This window comes from Ambystoma mexicanum, chromosome 1q (assembly GCF_040938575.1).
Source record: "Ambystoma mexicanum isolate Mex_15411 chromosome 1q, UKY_AmexF1_1, whole genome shotgun sequence".
Lineage (NCBI taxonomy): Eukaryota > Metazoa > Chordata > Amphibia > Caudata > Ambystomatidae > Ambystoma > Ambystoma mexicanum.
Genome location: NC_090922.1, coordinates 48867793 through 48886915, shown reverse-complemented (window position 1 = coordinate 48886915; position 19123 = coordinate 48867793). Strand labels below are relative to the sequence as shown.

The window sequence follows — 19123 nt, the reverse complement described above, 5'->3', positions numbered from 1 at the left end:
TGCCTAAGGTCGCCACTGAGTTTCACATAAACAACTCAGTACACCCTCTGGCTTTCTTTCTGCTTTATCCTTCTATGGCTGAGGGGTGGCTGCATAGGCTTGGTACTAAGAGAAGCTCAAACGAAGAAGAATGGACCATAATGGCACACCCTAATTAGGCGGGATATCAATGGATCTTAGGAAAAATAGTTAGAGATCAAAAGGAAAAGCAGTCAGTGTTTTTTTAGGTGCAGAGGAGAGAGGAACAACCTTGACACCTAAGTTGTATAGAACAATGGGAAGAACAGCTAAGTTCCCAACTTGGGAACTCACGTCCCCTGCACACTATAATATGTCTGGACTACCAGACCAAAAATTAGATAATAATATAAACAGTTCAACACATATTATTTCCAAAATAAGATATATATACACAGTCATATTTACATGAATATTTTACCATCATAAATCTTTTCTAGAATACTTGATCTGCCCCTGATGAAGAGTGTTGAATCACTCGAAACGCGTTGGGCCTCCCACAGCTTCAACATTTTCGAATAAAATGAAGATTGGTTCTTGTGACCTTAACTGATTGAAAGACTATTTTTTGAATAACTAGCCTTTGTAAATTTGGATAATCTCCATTCCTTTTTGGAAATAATGTGTTGAACTGTTTATATTATTATCTAATTTTTGGTCTGGTAGTCCAGACATATTATAGTGTGCAGGGGACGTGAGTTCCGAAGTTGGGAACTTAGCTGTTCTTCCCACTAAGAGAAGCTCAGCCAATATAGCAAGGTCAGCCGAATGGACAGACAGCCATTTCTGGTGATTGGTCATGCGTCTAAAGGGGTGGCTGCGACCAAGCAGACCATCTCCAGATGGACTGCTGCATGCATTACAATTTGCTACAAGGGGATTGTGGCACATTCCACACAAGGACTTACAGCGCCAACCACTTTCGTGCAGGGTGGTGGGGGAGGTCTCAATTTCCGAAATCTACAGGGTGGTCATTCGCTTGGTTCTACAAACATTTGCAAAGCAATACTGCCTGGACTTGCTTTTTGTCTCCAACGGCTGGAGATAATTCTGGCCACCCCAATGGCCTTTATAAAAAAAACTGCTGGTATTACCAGCATCAGTAATACTGGCAATCCACCCATGGAGTCCCATCCAATGAGGATTAACCTACCCTTGCCGCCACTTGTAATCTGCCGGTAATTCTGGCAGACCAAGTGGCGGTAGCAGTATTACCGTTGGTGGTATCCCGCTGGATTTACCAAATATTTCTACACCCTGTTTTTTACTTTTTACTTGTGCACTTTTGTATTTTACTGCACAATGCCATTTAGAGTGCCATATATTGTAAAATGGCTTGCCACAAGATTTTCTGGGCTATCAGGTCCAGAATTGAAGTAAATGGTAAGCCCTTTCCTGGACCAAATGGCAGTCTGTGTGTGTGGCTGAATGTGGGGGCTGGGAATGTCTGGACCCAGTCCATATCCGAGCTACAGTGTCTGTTGCTGGGCAGATGATTTGGCCCAGAGACTGGATGTCTACTGCCAGCTTAATAGTGCCAATCATTACCATTGGTGGGCTTGGGAGTGACTCCAGTTGAATTCCTGGTTTAAAGGATGACTCCTGCAGCCATTCGACAAATCATCATTGGAGCCAAGACCTCAATGAAGAAGTGCAGTCTGCTGACGACGTGAGAACAACTACTGTAGTTGACCATGATTGTCTCCAGCCAAGTCCCATTAAAGCCCTTCTGCTCTCTCCTGATCTCAAGGAGGCCTTTATCAGTACTTTGACCCGTAAACTGGAGGTAGAAACCTGTTGCGACCCCTTCTCAAGGATCTGTGCCTGCATGTCACTGGACCACCCAGTTTGACCAGCTTTCTCCTTTGCTACCCCGCTGCACTGGTCACTGTTCCGAGTTCATCCTTGGAACATTGCAGATCTTCAAGCAAGACACCTGATCTGCTGCTTCGGCCTTTCTAACCCAAGAGAAGCAGTACAGGGACTGTTCCTTTGTTTGTACCACAAGGTTTGCCTTTTGCCACCTGATAATGCGAACAGCCCCTGCAACCTGCCTTCTTTGTGTCCATGAGGTTCTCATGATTCGTGCAGGTCTTCATCTTGTGCCAAGAGTGTCCAGCTGTCCAGTTTTCAGAACCATCTTGCAAGAGTCCAGAAATCCTGATTTGCCAGACCCAAGCACACGGCACCTGGGCCCTGAAGGGTTGTTGAAGAAATCTGATTAAGGGGAAAGAGTTTGCATAGTTATTCCATCTCCCCTCCAGCCATCGTGTTGTATGGGTATATCCCTCTCTTGTCTGACTAAGAACGCTGGCGGTCTGGTAAAGGATCCCCCCTGGGTGTCCCCTAGAGTGGTGGAATTGGGAGAGAAATTCGTAAGAACTTAACTTGCCTTTTTATTCAATTTATGGAACATTTACTCACAACCCTTGGCTTTGGCAACTCTTGTGCGCGAATCACATAGTAAGCCCTCCGGCTAAGTACATATTGTGGTACTGTTAACTTTTGGACACTAGGTCCTAATTCTTAGCAGTGTTAGACTTAATAAGAACTAGGGTCCTTGTTTTAGGTTAACTTGTGGGTGTTTTACCTGTTTTCTACCTGTCTTCAACTGGTTCTAAATTGCTAATTGCTCTGTTTCTTACTGGCTTTACCATACACAGTTGTTCTTAATGTTGCTAACTATTGCATAACTGTCTTAAAGATAAAGGGCCTCATTACGACCCTGGCGGAAGACCATGGTGCTATTAGCACCATGGTCCATGTCGGTAAGTTACCGACTCCGCCATGGAGAAAGGGGGAATTACCACCCCATTACAAGGTTGGCGGGGCGGTAATTCCCCCTTCCTCCATGGCCCTTCCCCATTCCTGCCCCATAGGGCTCAATGGGAATGGGGAAGGCGCTAAGTACGGTACCGCAAATTGCGACACTGTAATTACCACCAAGGTCCCTTTGCGGGTCCCTACTTTAACGGCTGGTCTACACCAGCCGTTAAGGTCGGGTCCCGCAAAGGGACCTTGTAATTAGGCGCTAATAGGTTAACGGCACCGCAGCCTTTTACGGCGCCGTTAACCCATTAGCGCCTGGGTCGTAATGAGGCCCAAAGTGTTGGTGTTCTGTTAGCAGAACCCCCAGTAGTGAATGTATATTATAGTAATTGTGTGACAATACTTACCTGAGATTTTAATTGCTTAGAGTGTATTCATAGGGCAAATCAGTAATTGTATATTTTTGTACATCTTCTGTCTCTTGAATTATTAGATTGTTTTGTGTCTGACCACTGTTACACCCTCCTGTGTCTAAGCCATAGTGCTCTGGTAGACTACCTTGATTGGGTAGGGCTAGACATCAATGTCTTTTCCTGTTCTCCGTAGTAGGGTGGCCTCTCGGAGCACACCACATGGGTTGATTCTAAAAATCAATTTTAACACGTGCTATGTGGTGCTGCAGGTCAGGGGGTGTACAGGGCTCCAGGCTGTCCAAGTCGTGGAGCCCCCAGAGCACAGAGTCTTTCCTGTGAGCTGTGCAAAGGCATGAGAAATGTTAGCAAGGCCATTATCTTTTGAACCACACAACAGTCTTTCTTGATCTGGCAGGCTTCAAGTCTGTTCTTTTGTCCTTGGTGCTTGCCAGCATTTGCCAGCATTGATACCCACCCAATGCTGTGGGTTTCCAAAATGGATGCCAGACCATAATTAGCCGATACAAGGACTTCTATCACGCTCCACATTTTATTATGCCCTTCCTGTAGTATAATTTCTGATACAATAACAGGGCTTATATTCCCGCTCCTGGAAAAAACACCCTCGACCCAGATGACCTAGCAATCTACTAATTTATCTCTGGTTTATATGAAACATCACTGAGAAGGTCGTTGCTAACCAACTTCTTACAAAAATCTAGTAACTCTGCTCACAGATTACCAATCCTGGTGCCACCCCAAATGCATCACTGAAACAGCCACCATCCAGGTGGTCAAAGATGCCCTGCAGATTATGGATAAAGGGGGCACGTGCCTGCTAGTCCTCCTGCACCTCTTAGCTCTGTTCAACAAGTACAAGGTCGACCATTACACACTACTCCCTTTCACACAGAATGGGCTTCTCTGACACAGTCATGAAATGGTTCACATCCTACCCATCTGACAGACACCAGGCTGTTCAGATGGGCTTTCTTCAGTCCAAACTCTGCCCCATCACTTGTGGAGTCCCTCAGGGTTCCATTCTGTCCTTGATATTTAACCTCTATATGAAACCGCTGGGGTCACTCCTAGATGACCCCAAAATCACCAGTTTGCATATGATATACAGTTTTGCCTAAAGGTGAAGGGCTCACAAGATATCGCGCACCTTCTCTTATGCTTTGCAACCATTTAAGCATGGATGACAAGTGCCTACTTAAAGCTTAACCCCACCAAGACTGAATTCATATTCCTGGGCCACCCCTCCAAGGAGGAACCCACTCAAAGATGGCTGGATGAAATGCACTTGGATGGGTTCAACCTTCACCTCACCCACTCAGCAAAACCCCTAGACTTCACTGTGGATAGCACTCTATCCTTCCAACACAATGTGAAAAAGGCTCATATGGCTTGGTATCAGATATCTCATCTTCACTAGATTGAGCCTGTCCCCTCATCCAGGACTTTCGAGTGGTGGTGCAGGCCCGAGTGATCTTGCATATTGATTGGGAGAACGCCCTCTTCACAGGGCTCTCAGCCCTTGCTTTTCTCATCACCGGCTCTAGGAAATTTGACATCACCCTAACCCTGTGCAAATCACACTAGCTCCCCAACCCAGCTAGGATATGGTTCAAAACCATGTGCTCCCGTCAAGGCAACCACTGCCCATATGCCAGCCTAACTGATGGCCACACTAAAACATTGCGTGGCGCATGGTCATCTCATACTAAGATCATCACCAAACTGGAAACTAGAATGGCTTGCAAGGAGAAAACTAGGAAACCGCCCTTCTCATGCTATGCTCCGAATCTCTGGAACTCCATCCCGATGTCAATCTGGACTTCTCCAAGTCTCCTTCAGTTTAGGAAAGAAACAAAGACCTGGCTCTTAGAACAACACTGTTGTATAACCTAGATTCTAGCCCTTTTCTGAACACCCTTTATCTCTATGTTGTACTGTAATAATTATAAATGTGTACTCAATGTTTTTTTAATTCTCACTACCATTGTTTTGCTCTATCCTGTACAATGCTACATTGCTCTAAAAATATATTATAATACCCCTTCTGCTTTACAATTTCAAGTACCCAGTTTGCCCATTGTAGATAATCAGCCTGTTACACTGTGCTTTCTCTTGCCGGGGTTGATGAATACGTTTATTGTGTACTGTTTTGTGTAAAGTTTTGCTTGGTTAGTCTTGCTTGAATTTCCTATTTATTTTTGTACATGCAATACTGTGATTGTTTGGACGCATGTATGGACGCATCTCTGCAGAGTATAATCTGCCTTTTGCACATGCTACAAAATTAAAGGTGGTATACTATCTATGTGTGTCCATGTACCTTGATGAATGAGACACATCTAAGCCAAGCTGTGAAAGTTTGGGGATTCTGCATAGAAGCTTTTGGGCGTCTAGCCACCACCTCCCTGTACTTCCTTCTGCAAGTATGGGATTTTAACACAGGCTATGTGTAATAGCATGTAAGGAGGGCAATGCTAGGGAACTACGTTTACTGCTAATTAAATTTACGTGCCATGCTAACTCCTGTATTACTAGTTTTCCTTCCTCCAGACAGCTATCCCATCCCCCTAACATGTGCCTCTGACTACTTCTGTCCTCTTCTAAAAGATAGCTTAAGGAATTGAAAGAAAAGAAAAGAGAAGGGAAGGGCAATCTGAGTGCAAAGGAGTGGGTATGGCCCAGACTTTGGTGATGCTGCCAATACACCTGGCTTCCCTTTAACTTTGCCATATTTGTGCAGTCACAGAACAATTCACTGGTGCCCATACCCTAGTGCAGGTATGCCATGAGTCTGGGGAAAGGAGACTAAGAGTACAAGAGTCACAAGGGAAAGTAACTTGTACTTGATCAAACCAGGTGAGTGCAAAAGAAATGTGGTGCTGCCACCTTAATAGATGTGACGGTAGTGCCAGGACTGCGGGGCAGTGCCAGATGTACTCTTAATAGGCAAAGGAAGTAGTGCAGCACTGTGGAGCAAGGTCACCATTTATACACACCAGTATTCAGTGCCAGGCAGGAGGGCTGTGGCTGTGTGTACTTTCCCCATGCAAGAACATGTGTATCTTTGGTTGGAAGGGTGTTAAAGGTGAATAGCACTGCTGCCTTGTTCAATTCATTTTTTGATCCATGTTTGCTGCTTCATTGACACTTGTTTTTTTATGCCTCATTCGACAGAGAGATGCTATACAAAACGAGCTCAACATATTGAGGCAGAAACATACAGCAGTCAGCGGTGAGGTACGATTCTCCTATAGAATTTTGTAAAAAATGTTCAACCTTCCTTTTTTACTGCCTCCTCCTTGCCCAAGCCTTATATTTGGAATGTGTGAGCTCCGTCGCTTAAGAGATATTGTTGGATAGTTTCTGTGCCATGGCTGCAACAATGCCTATATCTTTACCTGAATGTTATACAAATATTTAAGTGTAAATGGGAAGTGACTGTAGCCAGTCAAACACCTGGGTACAGCCCCTACCATTTACGACAGATAATGTGTCGTCTTAGACTGTTTTCTGCCTGGCTAGACCGGGTTTCCCCCCAGATTCGACACATATTGACTATCTGTTCTGAGACAGAATTGCAAGAAAAGAAAACCTCTTCAAATTCCCTCCTCATGTTCTCCATCTAGCCATAATATAAGCTGCTTCCATGCTGTTTTATATCAGAAAAGGTGCACGCCGTAGTAACACTGGTACTCTTAGTCCATAATCCGCTTTCTCCATACTCTTGGGAGATTATAAAGCACCCTGTAGAAAAATGGGGGCTTAGAACTACTTAGCAAAGAGATTGCACAATCTGCGTGCCAAAAGCGGCATCATTCATGGAACTACAATCCAGAGAGTGGTGCTTACAGAAGAAGCGCGCGCTTGATCAGGTTGCGCCTTACACATTTCCTGTATGAGCACCTGTCTCTGTAAAACCACTGACACGACTGTGCTGTGCATCAGGTGTGCATGAAGATCCTTAGGTGGGGGAAGGAGGGTATCCCCTGATGTTTGTATGCCTCCACGATGTTAATGACCATCCAGCACTGTAGAAGCCTTTGGCAGCTGCTGACCCCGGTATACTACCCCCAAAGATAACAAAGAGTTGGCTCGCCTTGTGCATGCTACTTGCCTGTCCAAGTAAAATTTTAGTGATCTCGCTACATGTAGACGATGCAGTGTCTTCTCAGGCTCCGTGCTCTGCAATGGGAAGAGCACCGTCAATTAGAGCACCTCCTTAAGGTGAAGCGTGCTGAATGCCTTTGGTAGGAATGACTGTTTAGATTTAAGCTATACTAAACAGAGAGGATGCCCTATGTGCTGAAAAATTCAATAAATGTTCTTCAGAAAGCGCATGCTGAGGACCAGAGAGTGTTCTTATTAAAAATATATAATTTTATTCTGTTACAATTTCATAAAATACATTTTTGAACAATTATAAGACAACAATTCATTTCCAATCAACATATATTTTTTGTGAACAAGTTTTTTTTGTGCAAATAGCGCATTTTTGTGTAGACATTTCTCCTATGTGTATATCACTAACACCCCATTCTACCATTCATCTTCACATTCAAATCTAGTTTGTATAGAGACATTCTAAATAACTTTTACAGTAGTAATATTCCTACTTTGACAGTCCACCATTATGTATCAACTATAAGAACTATAAGTATCCAAGATTATTCTAGTAGTATTCCTCTCATCATTGGATTTCCTTTTGTATAGTTTCGACTTGACATCAATTGGCCAGATTTTACAGAACCATTGGTCAACGTCTTCTTCAGGATTAGTAGACTTATTTAAAGGCTTTATCAGTGCTTTAAACGTCCATTTAGAAAAAGGTTTTTTTGCAACTTTGCAAAAAGTTCAGATTCCTGTGGTTTCCCACTGTCTTTCCACTAGTGTTCAGTAAGCGATTGAAATATTAATAGCTCCACCTCAAAGGCAAAGTATTCCACTAAAAACAATTCCTTCAATACGTTTCTACCGAGCTGGGGCACACTTGCTTCCCTGCTACCGGATTTGCTCAATAGTAAATAAACTTCAAAAAGTGTCCCAGCGCGCTGGGACACACTTTCTTCCCCGCTGTCAAATTCACCCACCAGTATTAGACTTGAATGCTGGCTTCAAAAAGAAGGGCCTCGCCTACTCAGGAACACACGAAAACCGGCAGAGAAACAGAACCGCGGCAGTCCGCTGTTCCGAACGGTTTAGATTTAAGCACCACTTTATTTTTGTAAAAACTGAAGTACAGCTCCTCTATGAAGAGCGCCTGTAATTGCGATATCCTCCTTGCTGATGTGATGGCTACCATGAAGGCAGTTTTTAGTGTCACCCACTTAACCTCCGTAGAGGCCATGCATTCAGATGGTTTATGCATATGAGCCGTGAGGACCACATTAAGATCCCATGGGCTATAAGGTTTCCTCACAGGCGGGTAAAGTTTCATCAACCCGCTGAAGTGGCACTTGATCAGAGGGTCTGCTAAAGATAAAGCTTTAATATCTTTATTTAAGTAAGCCCCTATTGCAGCGAAGTAGTTCCTACAGCAGTCCACGGACAAACCTGTTAATGCGAAGTCTGTGACAAAACTCATCATGTCATTCTGCATTGCCTTGTGAGGATCCATCTGAGTCGTAAGACACCAGTGACGGAAGCGTGTCCACTTACCTGTGTATTGTTTCCTGGTGCTTCCCTTCCTGGCTGCTTTGATGAGTGCCCTCTTTTTGTCAGATAGACCAAAGTAACCATATACCCGCTCTTCCGGTACCAAGCCGCCAAGGACAGTGACTGGGGGCTTGTGTGAATCCCCTTTCACTTATGTTGCTGAGGTATAGCTGGCCAGATCGGCAAAAGCCTTGGTGCCCAAAGACTCAGGCTCTGGAAATCTCAGAACCAGAACCTTTTTTCGGCTGAGGCAGTGCCACCAAACTCATGTTGCAAGCTGTCGATCGCTTCAACTTGTGCAGAACACTGCCTATCAGTTGGAGAGGAAGGAAGACAGAGGGTTTGCCCATCCCAGGATAGTTGAAACACGTCTCCCAGCGTATTCAGGCCCTTACCCTTCCAAGATGCCTACAGTCCACACTTCTTACTTGCGTGTGTTGAAAAGAGGTCCACCGAAGGTGTTCCCCATGCTTGAAAAATTGCCAGCAGTGCCTGGTGGTCGATCCCCCACTCATGTGGAGTGTGGCTCAGACAACTGAGAGCATCTGCCCATATGTTCTCCTCTCCTGGAAGGTATGAAGCCACTGTCATTATTACATGCCCCAAAACCAGTTCCAGATGTCCATTGCCAAAAGGCACAGTTTCTGCTAACGTGTACCTCCTTGCTTGTTCAAGTAAAACATTGCTGTAGTATCGTGTAAATAAGAACTCGCCTCCCAGCCAATTGTGGTAGAAAAGCCTTAATTCCCAGACAGATGGCTGTGTATTCTAGGTAGTTTATCTGCTGATCCTGATCTTAAACTCCCCAAAGGTTGTGGATTTCCCAGTTCCTAAGAACTGTTCCCCATCCCGCAAGGGATGCATCTGTTACTAGCTCTCACGTAGGGCGGTGCAAGCGTGAACGGTACGCCTGCAATTAGGTTATCTTCTGTCATCCACCATCGCAGGTCAGAATGTAGGCAAACTGGCACACCAATCACCTCTGTTTGCTTTGTGGTATCTTGACACCAGGATGTTTTCAGGGGAAGTTGTTATTGTGCATCCTGACCAGAGGGATCACAAGAATGCATGAAGCCACGAGGCCTAGATGTTGCTTTATTACTTTTAACAAAGCTTTCCTGAACATTTCCATGCATAGTCTTTTTGAGTGTTTTCACCCTGACTGGGCTTATTATTCCTATGAACTGCACTCTGTATTGGAGTCGGAATCAATTTTTCCAGTTTCAGTGTCAGGCCCAGGGCATAGGCCAGTCGCATGACCAGCTGGGCGGAAGCGGTCACCTGCAAAGACGTCGAGCCCTGAATCAGCCAGTCGTCCAAATATGGGTAAATGTGTGCTCCTTGTAAGTGAAGGTGCAACATAAAGGTATCCATCGCTTTGGTGAAGATCTGTAGTGCCGAGTTCAGACCAAATGGAAGCACCTTCTACTGGTAGTGAGTGCCTTGATATGATGTGATAGGTTATTTATAACAGGCTTAATACCCAGAGGTTTCTAAGCGCAGACCCGGGGATCAAACCTGTGGTGCGCTGTGTCGTTTTGTTTCCAAGGCGAGCATGTTGCCCCTGAGCTATCCTCCCGATAGCCGTATACTGAGAACCGAAAGAATTTCCAGTGCGGCCCCCAAATTGTTATCTGTATGTAGGCATCTTGAAGATCCAGGGCGCAAACCTTTCTCCTTCCTGCAAAGCTGTCAGGATCTGTCCAGGATGACCATTTTGAATCTCTCGATAAGGAGGTAATTGTTGAACTTCGATAAATCTAGAATGATTCCCTATCCCACCTTGTCCTTCTTGGGGAGCGGAAAAAGGCACGAAAAATATCCCTGCACCGGACTCTCAAGATGAACTATCGCTATGGCATCATATTTCTTCAATTTCAACAAACTTTCCATCCGATTTGATCAAAACTGTTGGGGGAGGGGCTGTGGAAGAATGGGGGTTGTGGAGAATGCAGGGATTGGGAGGTGACAGCCTGAACACACCTGTGATAAGTTCCATGGGTCTTAATGTATGGCCTTTCTTGCTGGTAAATGGCGACAGATATCCTTCCGCCTAGAGGCGTTGAATGCTGCTGGGCCAATGGAGTGTCAAACTTAAGGCTTATCTGCCTGTAACAGCGTTGTTTGCAAAAAGGGATTACACTGAGGCTTGGACCCTTCAGTCTCTGCCCTGGTTGTGGAAGGGGAACCCTCTAAAACTGCTACTAGAGCATTGAAGTTTCTGCTGATACAGCAATGTACCGGTCTTTTGTGAAGGCCTGAAAATAGATGTTTTGCTGTTAGGCTGTGTGCTTTCTCCTTTGCCATCATCAGTGGTGGGATGGAAAAGGTTTATCCCATCAAAGCCTTGACCTTCTCTTGGACTTCGCGTAGCAGTTTTGTGCTCTTCAGCCAGGCTCCTCTGTGCAAATCAGGGCCCAAGCACATGCCTTTCTCAGCAGGGTTTACGTGGGTGGACGCCGCCTCCAACATATCCCTAGGTATGACTATGGTACCTCTGAGCAGGCACAGAAATTGCTCTTTTCTTTCAGGGAGCAAGTCCTCTGCAAACTCCTCCATCTCGCGCCAAAGCTTGTTGTTACACGCTGCGAGGATGGCGTCTGTGTTTGCCTGTCTAAGTTGCAGCGTACTATTCAAATACACCTTCTTTCCAAGAGCATCTTGCGCCCTTTCCACTTTTCCAGAAGGTGTTAATGACGTTGCAGAAGCACCTGTTAGTGCCTTTCCCTGTACTAATGCTGCTGATACAAACCATGGAGTGGGCATGGGGGGTTGATGGATAAACAAAGTTGCTCTGTCGGTTCCTGCTTGTAGCAGGAGTCCCTTTTTTTTGTTAACATGTGCCTCTTTATGTGGCTTTTACCAGACTTTTCTCGCTTCCGCAATAATATCCTGGTGGTTTGGAATGCCGACTCTTTCGGTTGCTTACTTAGTATTTCCGAGAGTACCCCTGACTTCACCGGAGTGCTTTCTAGTGTGGAAAGGTGTAAGAACTGTACTTGGAACATTCTGATGGATGAGGATGTTTTCTCTTGTTTCTCTTGTTTCTCTTCTTCCTCTTCACCCTTTGTTGCCACGGCGTGCAGTTCCTGAGTGCAGGGGCGTATCCAGGATTGTCTGACAAGTGGGCCTGAAGCTATGTAGTTGGACCCACAGGAGAGACATTAACATCTGTAAATGCCCACACAGAGCTGCTGAGTGGTCATTTACAGATTTTCGGTGGGCCTTGCCCGCTTAGGCCCTACCCTGTCTACGCCTCTGCCTGGGTGAGTGTGTGCCCTGCTGATACCTGTACCGATGAAGTTGTCTTTGCCACTGTAGTCTGCCCTGGTGTGGTCTGTAATGGAACAGTCTAGGGATATTCCCACATTCGGTGTGGACGCTGTTGTTACCACTTGCACAGGCATTATTTCTTTAAACTGGTCTTTGAAGAAACCCCTCATATCAGTCCCTGGTATGAGGTTTTTGAACCGTGTCATTAACAATTCTGCCGCCTCACCGGGAAGGGTGCTTTGCCCTACCCTGGTGGCTAATAAGGTTGTTGAGGAAGGGCCTGTGTAGTATAGCCCACAAAAGCCATATGTGACCCCACCTGCCAGGGTTGCTGTCCCAGATATGTCTCGCATGACAGGACCGTCCAGAACACATTTGGCTGGAGTGCCTGTGCTGTGTCTCTTCTGATGTTGAGACACGGCTCTGTGCCTGCTGTGTTTCATGTGGTTGGCGAGAAACTCCACATCTGTGCCTACATCACACTCTAACTCACCTGTATCTTCAAGCCTTTTGTGGTTTCTACCTTGCAAGGCTCTTCTGGGAGTGGTCCTAAGGCCACTGAGACATGTCTCTTGCAGGGTTCTCCCATTTTAGTCACTCTTAAGTGAAGACCTGTTGTCTCTATGTCCCGTAGCTCACTCGGGGCACTGTGCGTGTTTGCACCAGACTTTCTTTCACGTTCCCTCCTGGGCCTCTTAGTGCCCGCATGGAGTATTTATACACCAGGGATGGAATCTCTACTAAGCTTAGTAGCCTTCCGGCTAGCGTCCTCGTTCGGGCGCATGCAGGGTAATTTCATGTCTTGTGTTTTATAAGGGGACCCTCTACTCCCTACTCCGGGTCCATAGCAGCTCAGGCACAGAACGGGGTGTCGGAACAGTTCCTACTGGGACCTGGGGCTGTGCCCGGTATGTCCCCCAATAGTGGGGTGAGGGGTCACTAGGCCCCCTCCCGTACCAAGTGAGACACTTTAGAGTATCACAGATTTGGGGTGCCAATGTAAATAGTGTCAGTTCACTTACATACTCTTACGTCCCGTCCCCTTTCCTCCATACTGCATGGGCGTCCCTTCCAAGAGACGGGAGATGTAACCCTTTTCACCAGAAAAAACCTTCTTCCCCTTTACATTTAGAGGTGCGCTGAGGTGCGGCCCTGGGAGCATGCGCTGCCCTGACTCTGCCCTCCGGCACCACACCACAGTCCCCTTTTCCACGTCAATGGGAACGGGCCGAATTCACCAGCGCTCCTGGGTTTGGCTTCGGCCATGTAATTCCACGTGCAGATACTTCTTCTTTGTCTTTTTTTGTCTTTTTATCATTCAGGTACTGGCTCCTCAAGCGTCGCGCTCCTCCCCGGCGCATGCCGACTTCCACAGGGTTCAGCAGGTGTCCATCTTGCAATGGGCTCTTCCCAACTTCAGACCCCCCATGCCCTCTGCCTACGTTGCCTTGGCCCAGACCATGGTTGGCAAGCGTGTACAGCGTGTGGCTCGCTGTCATCGAAATCGCTAAAGAACAGAATAGCCAGGTGGAGGGAGCTCTTCCAGAAGTCGCCTCCAGAGGACCTCAAGAATTTGTGAAACACTGAGCCAGGCCCAAGGTAGGGTTGCTAGTCGCCATCGCACCCCGCAAAGGAGACTCCTTCCCAAGGACTGTCCCGCGTGGAAGGCACCGTTCAGGTCCTTGTACCAGCACATGCACCGAGACTGCTGCAGCTACCGTCCTTGGGGCCGAGGGATCCTTGGATCCTCCCGGTGGCAGTGTTGAGAGACCGGAAGGTTCTTGTACTGGATTGTCATCCGAGAAGCTCTGCCCTTCTACCGACAATATGGCTGAGGGGCTATGCCATAGTACTGGCAATACGTCCGAGGGGGCGCCTAAACACAGCTCTACCGACCCCCGGGTCGAGGGTGTCACACCCCCGGGTCTTGGCCTGAGGAGCAGGGTAGGCCTTTTGATCCACACGCAAGAGTCTTGGAGGAGGCTGGGCCCAGCGAGCCGAGCAACACGTCGCAGACACGTGGCAGGCAGCTCGACAAGATGGCTGCCGCACCAGTCAGAGGCACCTGTCCGACACCATTCCAGGAGTTCGGCAAAGAATGAGTGTCAAGGTGGGACTGGCCTCAACCAGGTACGTGGCCTACAGCCTATCCTTCTTATGCGCAGGGCAGATTCCCACTATGTTCATACGGGGAGGGTATGCAGCGGTGCCAGCAGCTCCCGGCTTCCCCGTCAGTACCCCCTACCACCTCTCCGGCCAGTGAAGAGGGGTTCTTCGAGAGGTTCCACGGGCTCATGAAGTCACCTTGGATGGGGGCTATCCTCAAGGATACCATCAGAGAGGTCCTCCCTACGATGCTACTGGCATCACAAGCTCCTCCGCCTGCGCCCCGTTTCAGGCGCAGCTGCTGCCTCTGGCACCCCAGCCGATTCCTCAGGCGGTTCCGTACCCGCCTCCTCCTCAGCCTCCGGCCGCGGTCACTGTACCCCCAGCCTCCGGCTCCAGCTACTCCTCCACCTCCACAGGATCCTCCTGATCTACAGGATACAGATGAGGAGGAGGATCCGGACACGCCATCCTCACTCAGGGCCTTCCACGAATGTCTTGCAGGGCTGGCGGAGTACATGGGCCTATGCCAACCCGAGGCTGAACAGCCGGCAGGCGACACCCCTCTGCCAAAACGGGGATTCCACTGCAAACCGATGTAGTCTCCCTGGCCAAAAAGGGTTGGCTCAAGCCCCACTCGGTCCAGCCGGTCAATCAACGCCTGGACGCCAAGTACAGGCAGATGGAGGGAGATACACTCTTGCTATCTGCCCATCCTCAGCCACACTCCTCGGTGATTGCTGCTGCATCACTATACTCCAAGCCTCAGTCGTCATCAACCTCCACAGCAGCGACGCTACTAGGCAAGGAGAAGATCTTGGAGGCGTACAGGAAGAAGCTGTATTCCAACGCATTCCTTGCATCTCCGTCAGGCCAACGCTGATGCCATGCTGGCCGCCGCTAACCAAAGGTTATGGTGGGAAATTGCAGACTTCCTCCCAGAACTCCCTACGCAGAGCCAATCACATTTTAAGGCGGGACTGGCTGAGGCCAAGCTGGTGGCGCAGGACCTCATGGAATCCACTGTGGCCCATATTGACACCTCTGGCCGTGCCATCTGTATCGCCACGGAAATGAGAAGGACAGCCTAGTTCCGGGCAATGAAATTCAACCTGGACGTCCAGGAATGCATATTAGATCTACCGTTCGAGGGGAGGGTGAGAGGGGGGGGGCTCTTCCATTCCACCACGGACAAAGAGCTAGACAAATAGTACTATGTCAACAAGCAGGGAGGCACCAGATCCCCTCCCCTGTGCAGACTGGCAATCAGAATGTGGGAGTGGGCCCTGGAAAACGACATCTACCTCACATCAGTCCACCTCCCAGGGGAATCCAACCTGGAAGCAGACAGGCTCAGCAGGTTGGGGGCGGACAATTACGAGTGGCAGCTAAACGACCTCGTTATTCAGGAGATCTTCAACAGGTGGGGTCATCCCCAGGTGGATCTCTTTGCCACCTGGCACAACAAAAAGTGCCCTCAGTTCGCCTCCTGGCAGGGACAGAGCCCCGGCTCCCTGGGCGATGCTTTTTGGCTTCAGTGGAACGGCATGACGCCTTACGCCTTCCTGCCCACTCCGCTGATCCACAGAGTGATTTGCAAGATCAAGGAGTCTTGCCAGCGCAACATCATTCTAATAGCTCCATGGTGGCCGGCCAAGCCATGGTTTTCGGAGCTTCTCAGCCTCTCGGAGATGCCTCCGATTCACCTCCCGACGGGCCTAGCCCATCTTCTGGCGCAGCAGGGGGACACGGTCATCCACCATGCGCCACAGAAGCTAGCCCTCACAGCGTGCTGCCTGAGCAGGTAACACTAAGGCACCTCTCCCTCTCCCGAGCTAATCTGGAAATCATACAGGGCGCTAGAAGCAAGGCTACCAGGGCCCAGTATAAAAGTAAATGGATCAGGTTCTGCCACTGGGCAAACTCCAGGGAAAGCTACCCCGTGGCATGCACTTTGAACAGCATGCTCTCCTTCTCGGCGTACCTCGCAGCCATCGGGGCTTACATGAACTCGGGGGGAGGGGATCCTCTCCTCCGTCAGTCCTATTGTCAATAAACATTTGACGGGGCTTGCAAGGCTCTACCCACCCATCAAGAGGCTGCACCCTTTGTGGGACCTTAACATAGTCTTGGGGGCCCTGGCGCACAAACCGTTTGAGCCAATGGCGTCCGCGGACATCAGGCTGGTCACCATCAAGACGGCCTTACTAGTCAGCCTCAACTCGGCTTGTAGAGTCAGTGAAATCCAGGCGCTGGTCGCCTCAGAGCCATATACAACCTTTCACAGGGACAAGGTAGTCCTGTGGACACACCCAGCATTTCTGCCCAAGGCGCTGTCTGCTTTCCACTTGAACGAGGAAATGGTCCTTCTCACGTTCTTTGCCGATCCTAAGGACGAAGCACAGAGAGTGCTGCACTGCCTGGATGTCAGGCGTGCCCTGAAATTCTACCTGGACAGAACTAAGGGCTTCTGCAAATCAGACGCCCTGTTTCTCACTTTCGGAGGCTCTCGACCTGGCTATCAGGCCTCCATATCCCACTGGATGGTCTCGGCCATCAAAGAAGCTTACGAGGGCCAGCACAAGCCGCTTCCGGCCAACATGCAAGCCCACGCATTCCGGGCCAAGGCAACGGGCATCGCGTTCCAGCACCATGTACCTTGGCAAGTCATAAGCAGGGCGGCCACTTGGGCCACTCCCTCGGCTTTCTGCAAGCATTATTGTTTGGATGCCGTCTCTAGATCTGATGCGGCTTTCGGACAGGCGGTTCTCAGGAACCTATTTGCTTAAGGAAGGTCTCCTCTCCACCCTGGGGCTAGATTCAGTTGTAATCGTCCATGCAGTATGGAGGAAAGGGGGCGGGGCGTAAGAGTAATTATAAGTTACTCACCGTAGTGACTAACGTACGCTTATTCCTTAGTCCCCTTTCCTCCATACGTCCCACCATCCTCCCCCCTAATAAAACTGGTGTCATTAGGCAATGTTAACTCTTTTGTCGACGCGTCAATAGTGGCTTCCCAACGCTCGTGCCTGCGCAGCAATGATCCGAGTGAAAATGGAGGCACACGGGCAGCAAGTATGCCACAGGTGCGACCTCCCTAAACACAACGAGCAAAAGGTGTGTTGGTCTGTGGAGGAATAGCTCTGTGGACTACCGGCTCGGTGCAGTTACCGCTCGACGCTCCATACCCATGTAATGCATGGGGGAGGAACCATGCGGCACGCCGAGGCTTGCATGTGCAAAATAAAATCTATTATGCTTCCTAGAAACACGCTCCTCTGGAGACATGCCAAGAGTATGGAGGGAAGTGGACGGGGCGTGAGAATACCATACACACTATTGTAGGGTTCATGAATAACATTCCTGTGACAGCATACACATGGTGTAAGATGGGAGGCAGCATTGTATACAGAGGGAAGATTTAGAGTGCATGATAGGAGGCACCTGTGGCTTGGTTTGTGTTGGGAGACAGTGGTAGTTTAAAGTGTATCTGTGTGAGAAGATCGTGGGTGTTGTATGTGTTGGGTGTTAGTGACTTCTTAGTGTGCACTATGTTAATGTTAAAGGACATTTGTACTGCGCACTATCACCACCGGAGTGGTCCCCTGGCGCTCTGGCGGCTCCGAGAGAGGGAGGGAGGGAGGGAGGGCGGGTGAGTTAGTGGGTGGAGGTTGGAAAAGTGCAAGAGAGCAGTGATGTACTGTTGGCAGCCTCAGCCCAGTGGGTCCGTCGGCTGGGCCTGGGGTGTATGCGGCCGGTAGTCGTCGTGTACTGATGTGCGGGTCTATGTGCATTTATTGTTTTGTTGTTGCAGTGTGGTGAAGTTTGTGCGGTTTGTTGTGCTGGAGGTTTGTGGTTGTGTTTGGTTTGGAGTTTGAGAGGTGTATACGGAGGAGGAAATTGTTAGTGGTCTCGGTTAGTTGGCATCTATATCCTGGTTGACCAGTTGTGCTCGCGTAATCTCGCTCGATGGGGTGCTTGGGCATCATGTGCCTCTGGAGGTTCGTGCTTGTTTTGTATACGAGGCCCCTTGAGCATCTCACTGCCTCTTCTGCCCGATCTGTCAACAGCGTTGCATGCTCCCCACCCACACCCACACCCACATGGCCAGTGCACCTGCCAGTGTCCATATCTTAGTTAGTGCGGTGATTGGTGGTATCTCGCTAGTTCTACAACCCAGTGGTACCTGGCTGTAGCTATACGGAGGTTGGGGATGGTAAGAATTGGCTGGGGTTGTTGCCTCCGTCTCCGTGGGTCTCGCTTGTGTACCACTCTGTCTGGCGTCGCCCCTCCTGGTGCCCTGAGTGCTTATCAGTCGGTTCTGGGGCTTGTCAGTGTCCTTTCCGGTTTAGTCGTTTGTCTTACTGCTGCTTTGGTTTTAGTCTCTGGTATCGAAGAGCCAGGTTTTTAGTAATTTTCTGAATTTAAGGTGATCTTTGGTGTTCCTTATTTCTTTTGGGATGCTGTTCCAGGTTTTTGCGGCTAAGTGGTAGAAGGCGGTGCCTCCGAGTTTTTTCTTGATGTAAGGTTTTAGTTCCAGGCGGATTTCGTTAGTTGATCTGAGGGGTCTCGTTGGCATGTAGATTATTTTCTTTTGAAGGAATTCTGCTCCTTGTCCACAGATTGCCCTGTGCGTTATGCACATTGTTTTGAAGGTGATACGTTGTTTTACTGGGAGCCAGTGTAGTGTTTTTAGGGCAGGGGTGATGTGGTCTCTTCTGGATAGTTTGAGGAGTAGTTTGGCTGCTGTGTTTTGGATCCAATGTAGCTTCTTTAGTAGGTATTCTGGTATTCCTAGGTAGAAGCTGTTTGCATAGTCGATACTTGACATGATGAGGCCGACGATAGTGAGTGTTTTGTGTGTGAAGGAG

The 19123-nt window shown here is 48.5% G+C and overlaps 1 protein-coding gene across 2 annotated transcripts in view; it reads left to right on the top strand.

Moving 5' to 3' along the window:
• PMFBP1 (polyamine modulated factor 1 binding protein 1) overlaps positions 1 to 19123 on the top strand; it is a 1360893-nt gene that overhangs the window by 1190070 nt on the left and 151700 nt on the right. For both annotated transcript variants that reach the window (XM_069635509.1, XM_069635508.1), the window contains one exon: positions 6396 to 6458. In XM_069635509.1, the coding sequence (XP_069491610.1) occupies positions 6396 to 6458 (63 nt within the window). The remainder of the gene's footprint in view (positions 1 to 6395; positions 6459 to 19123) is intronic.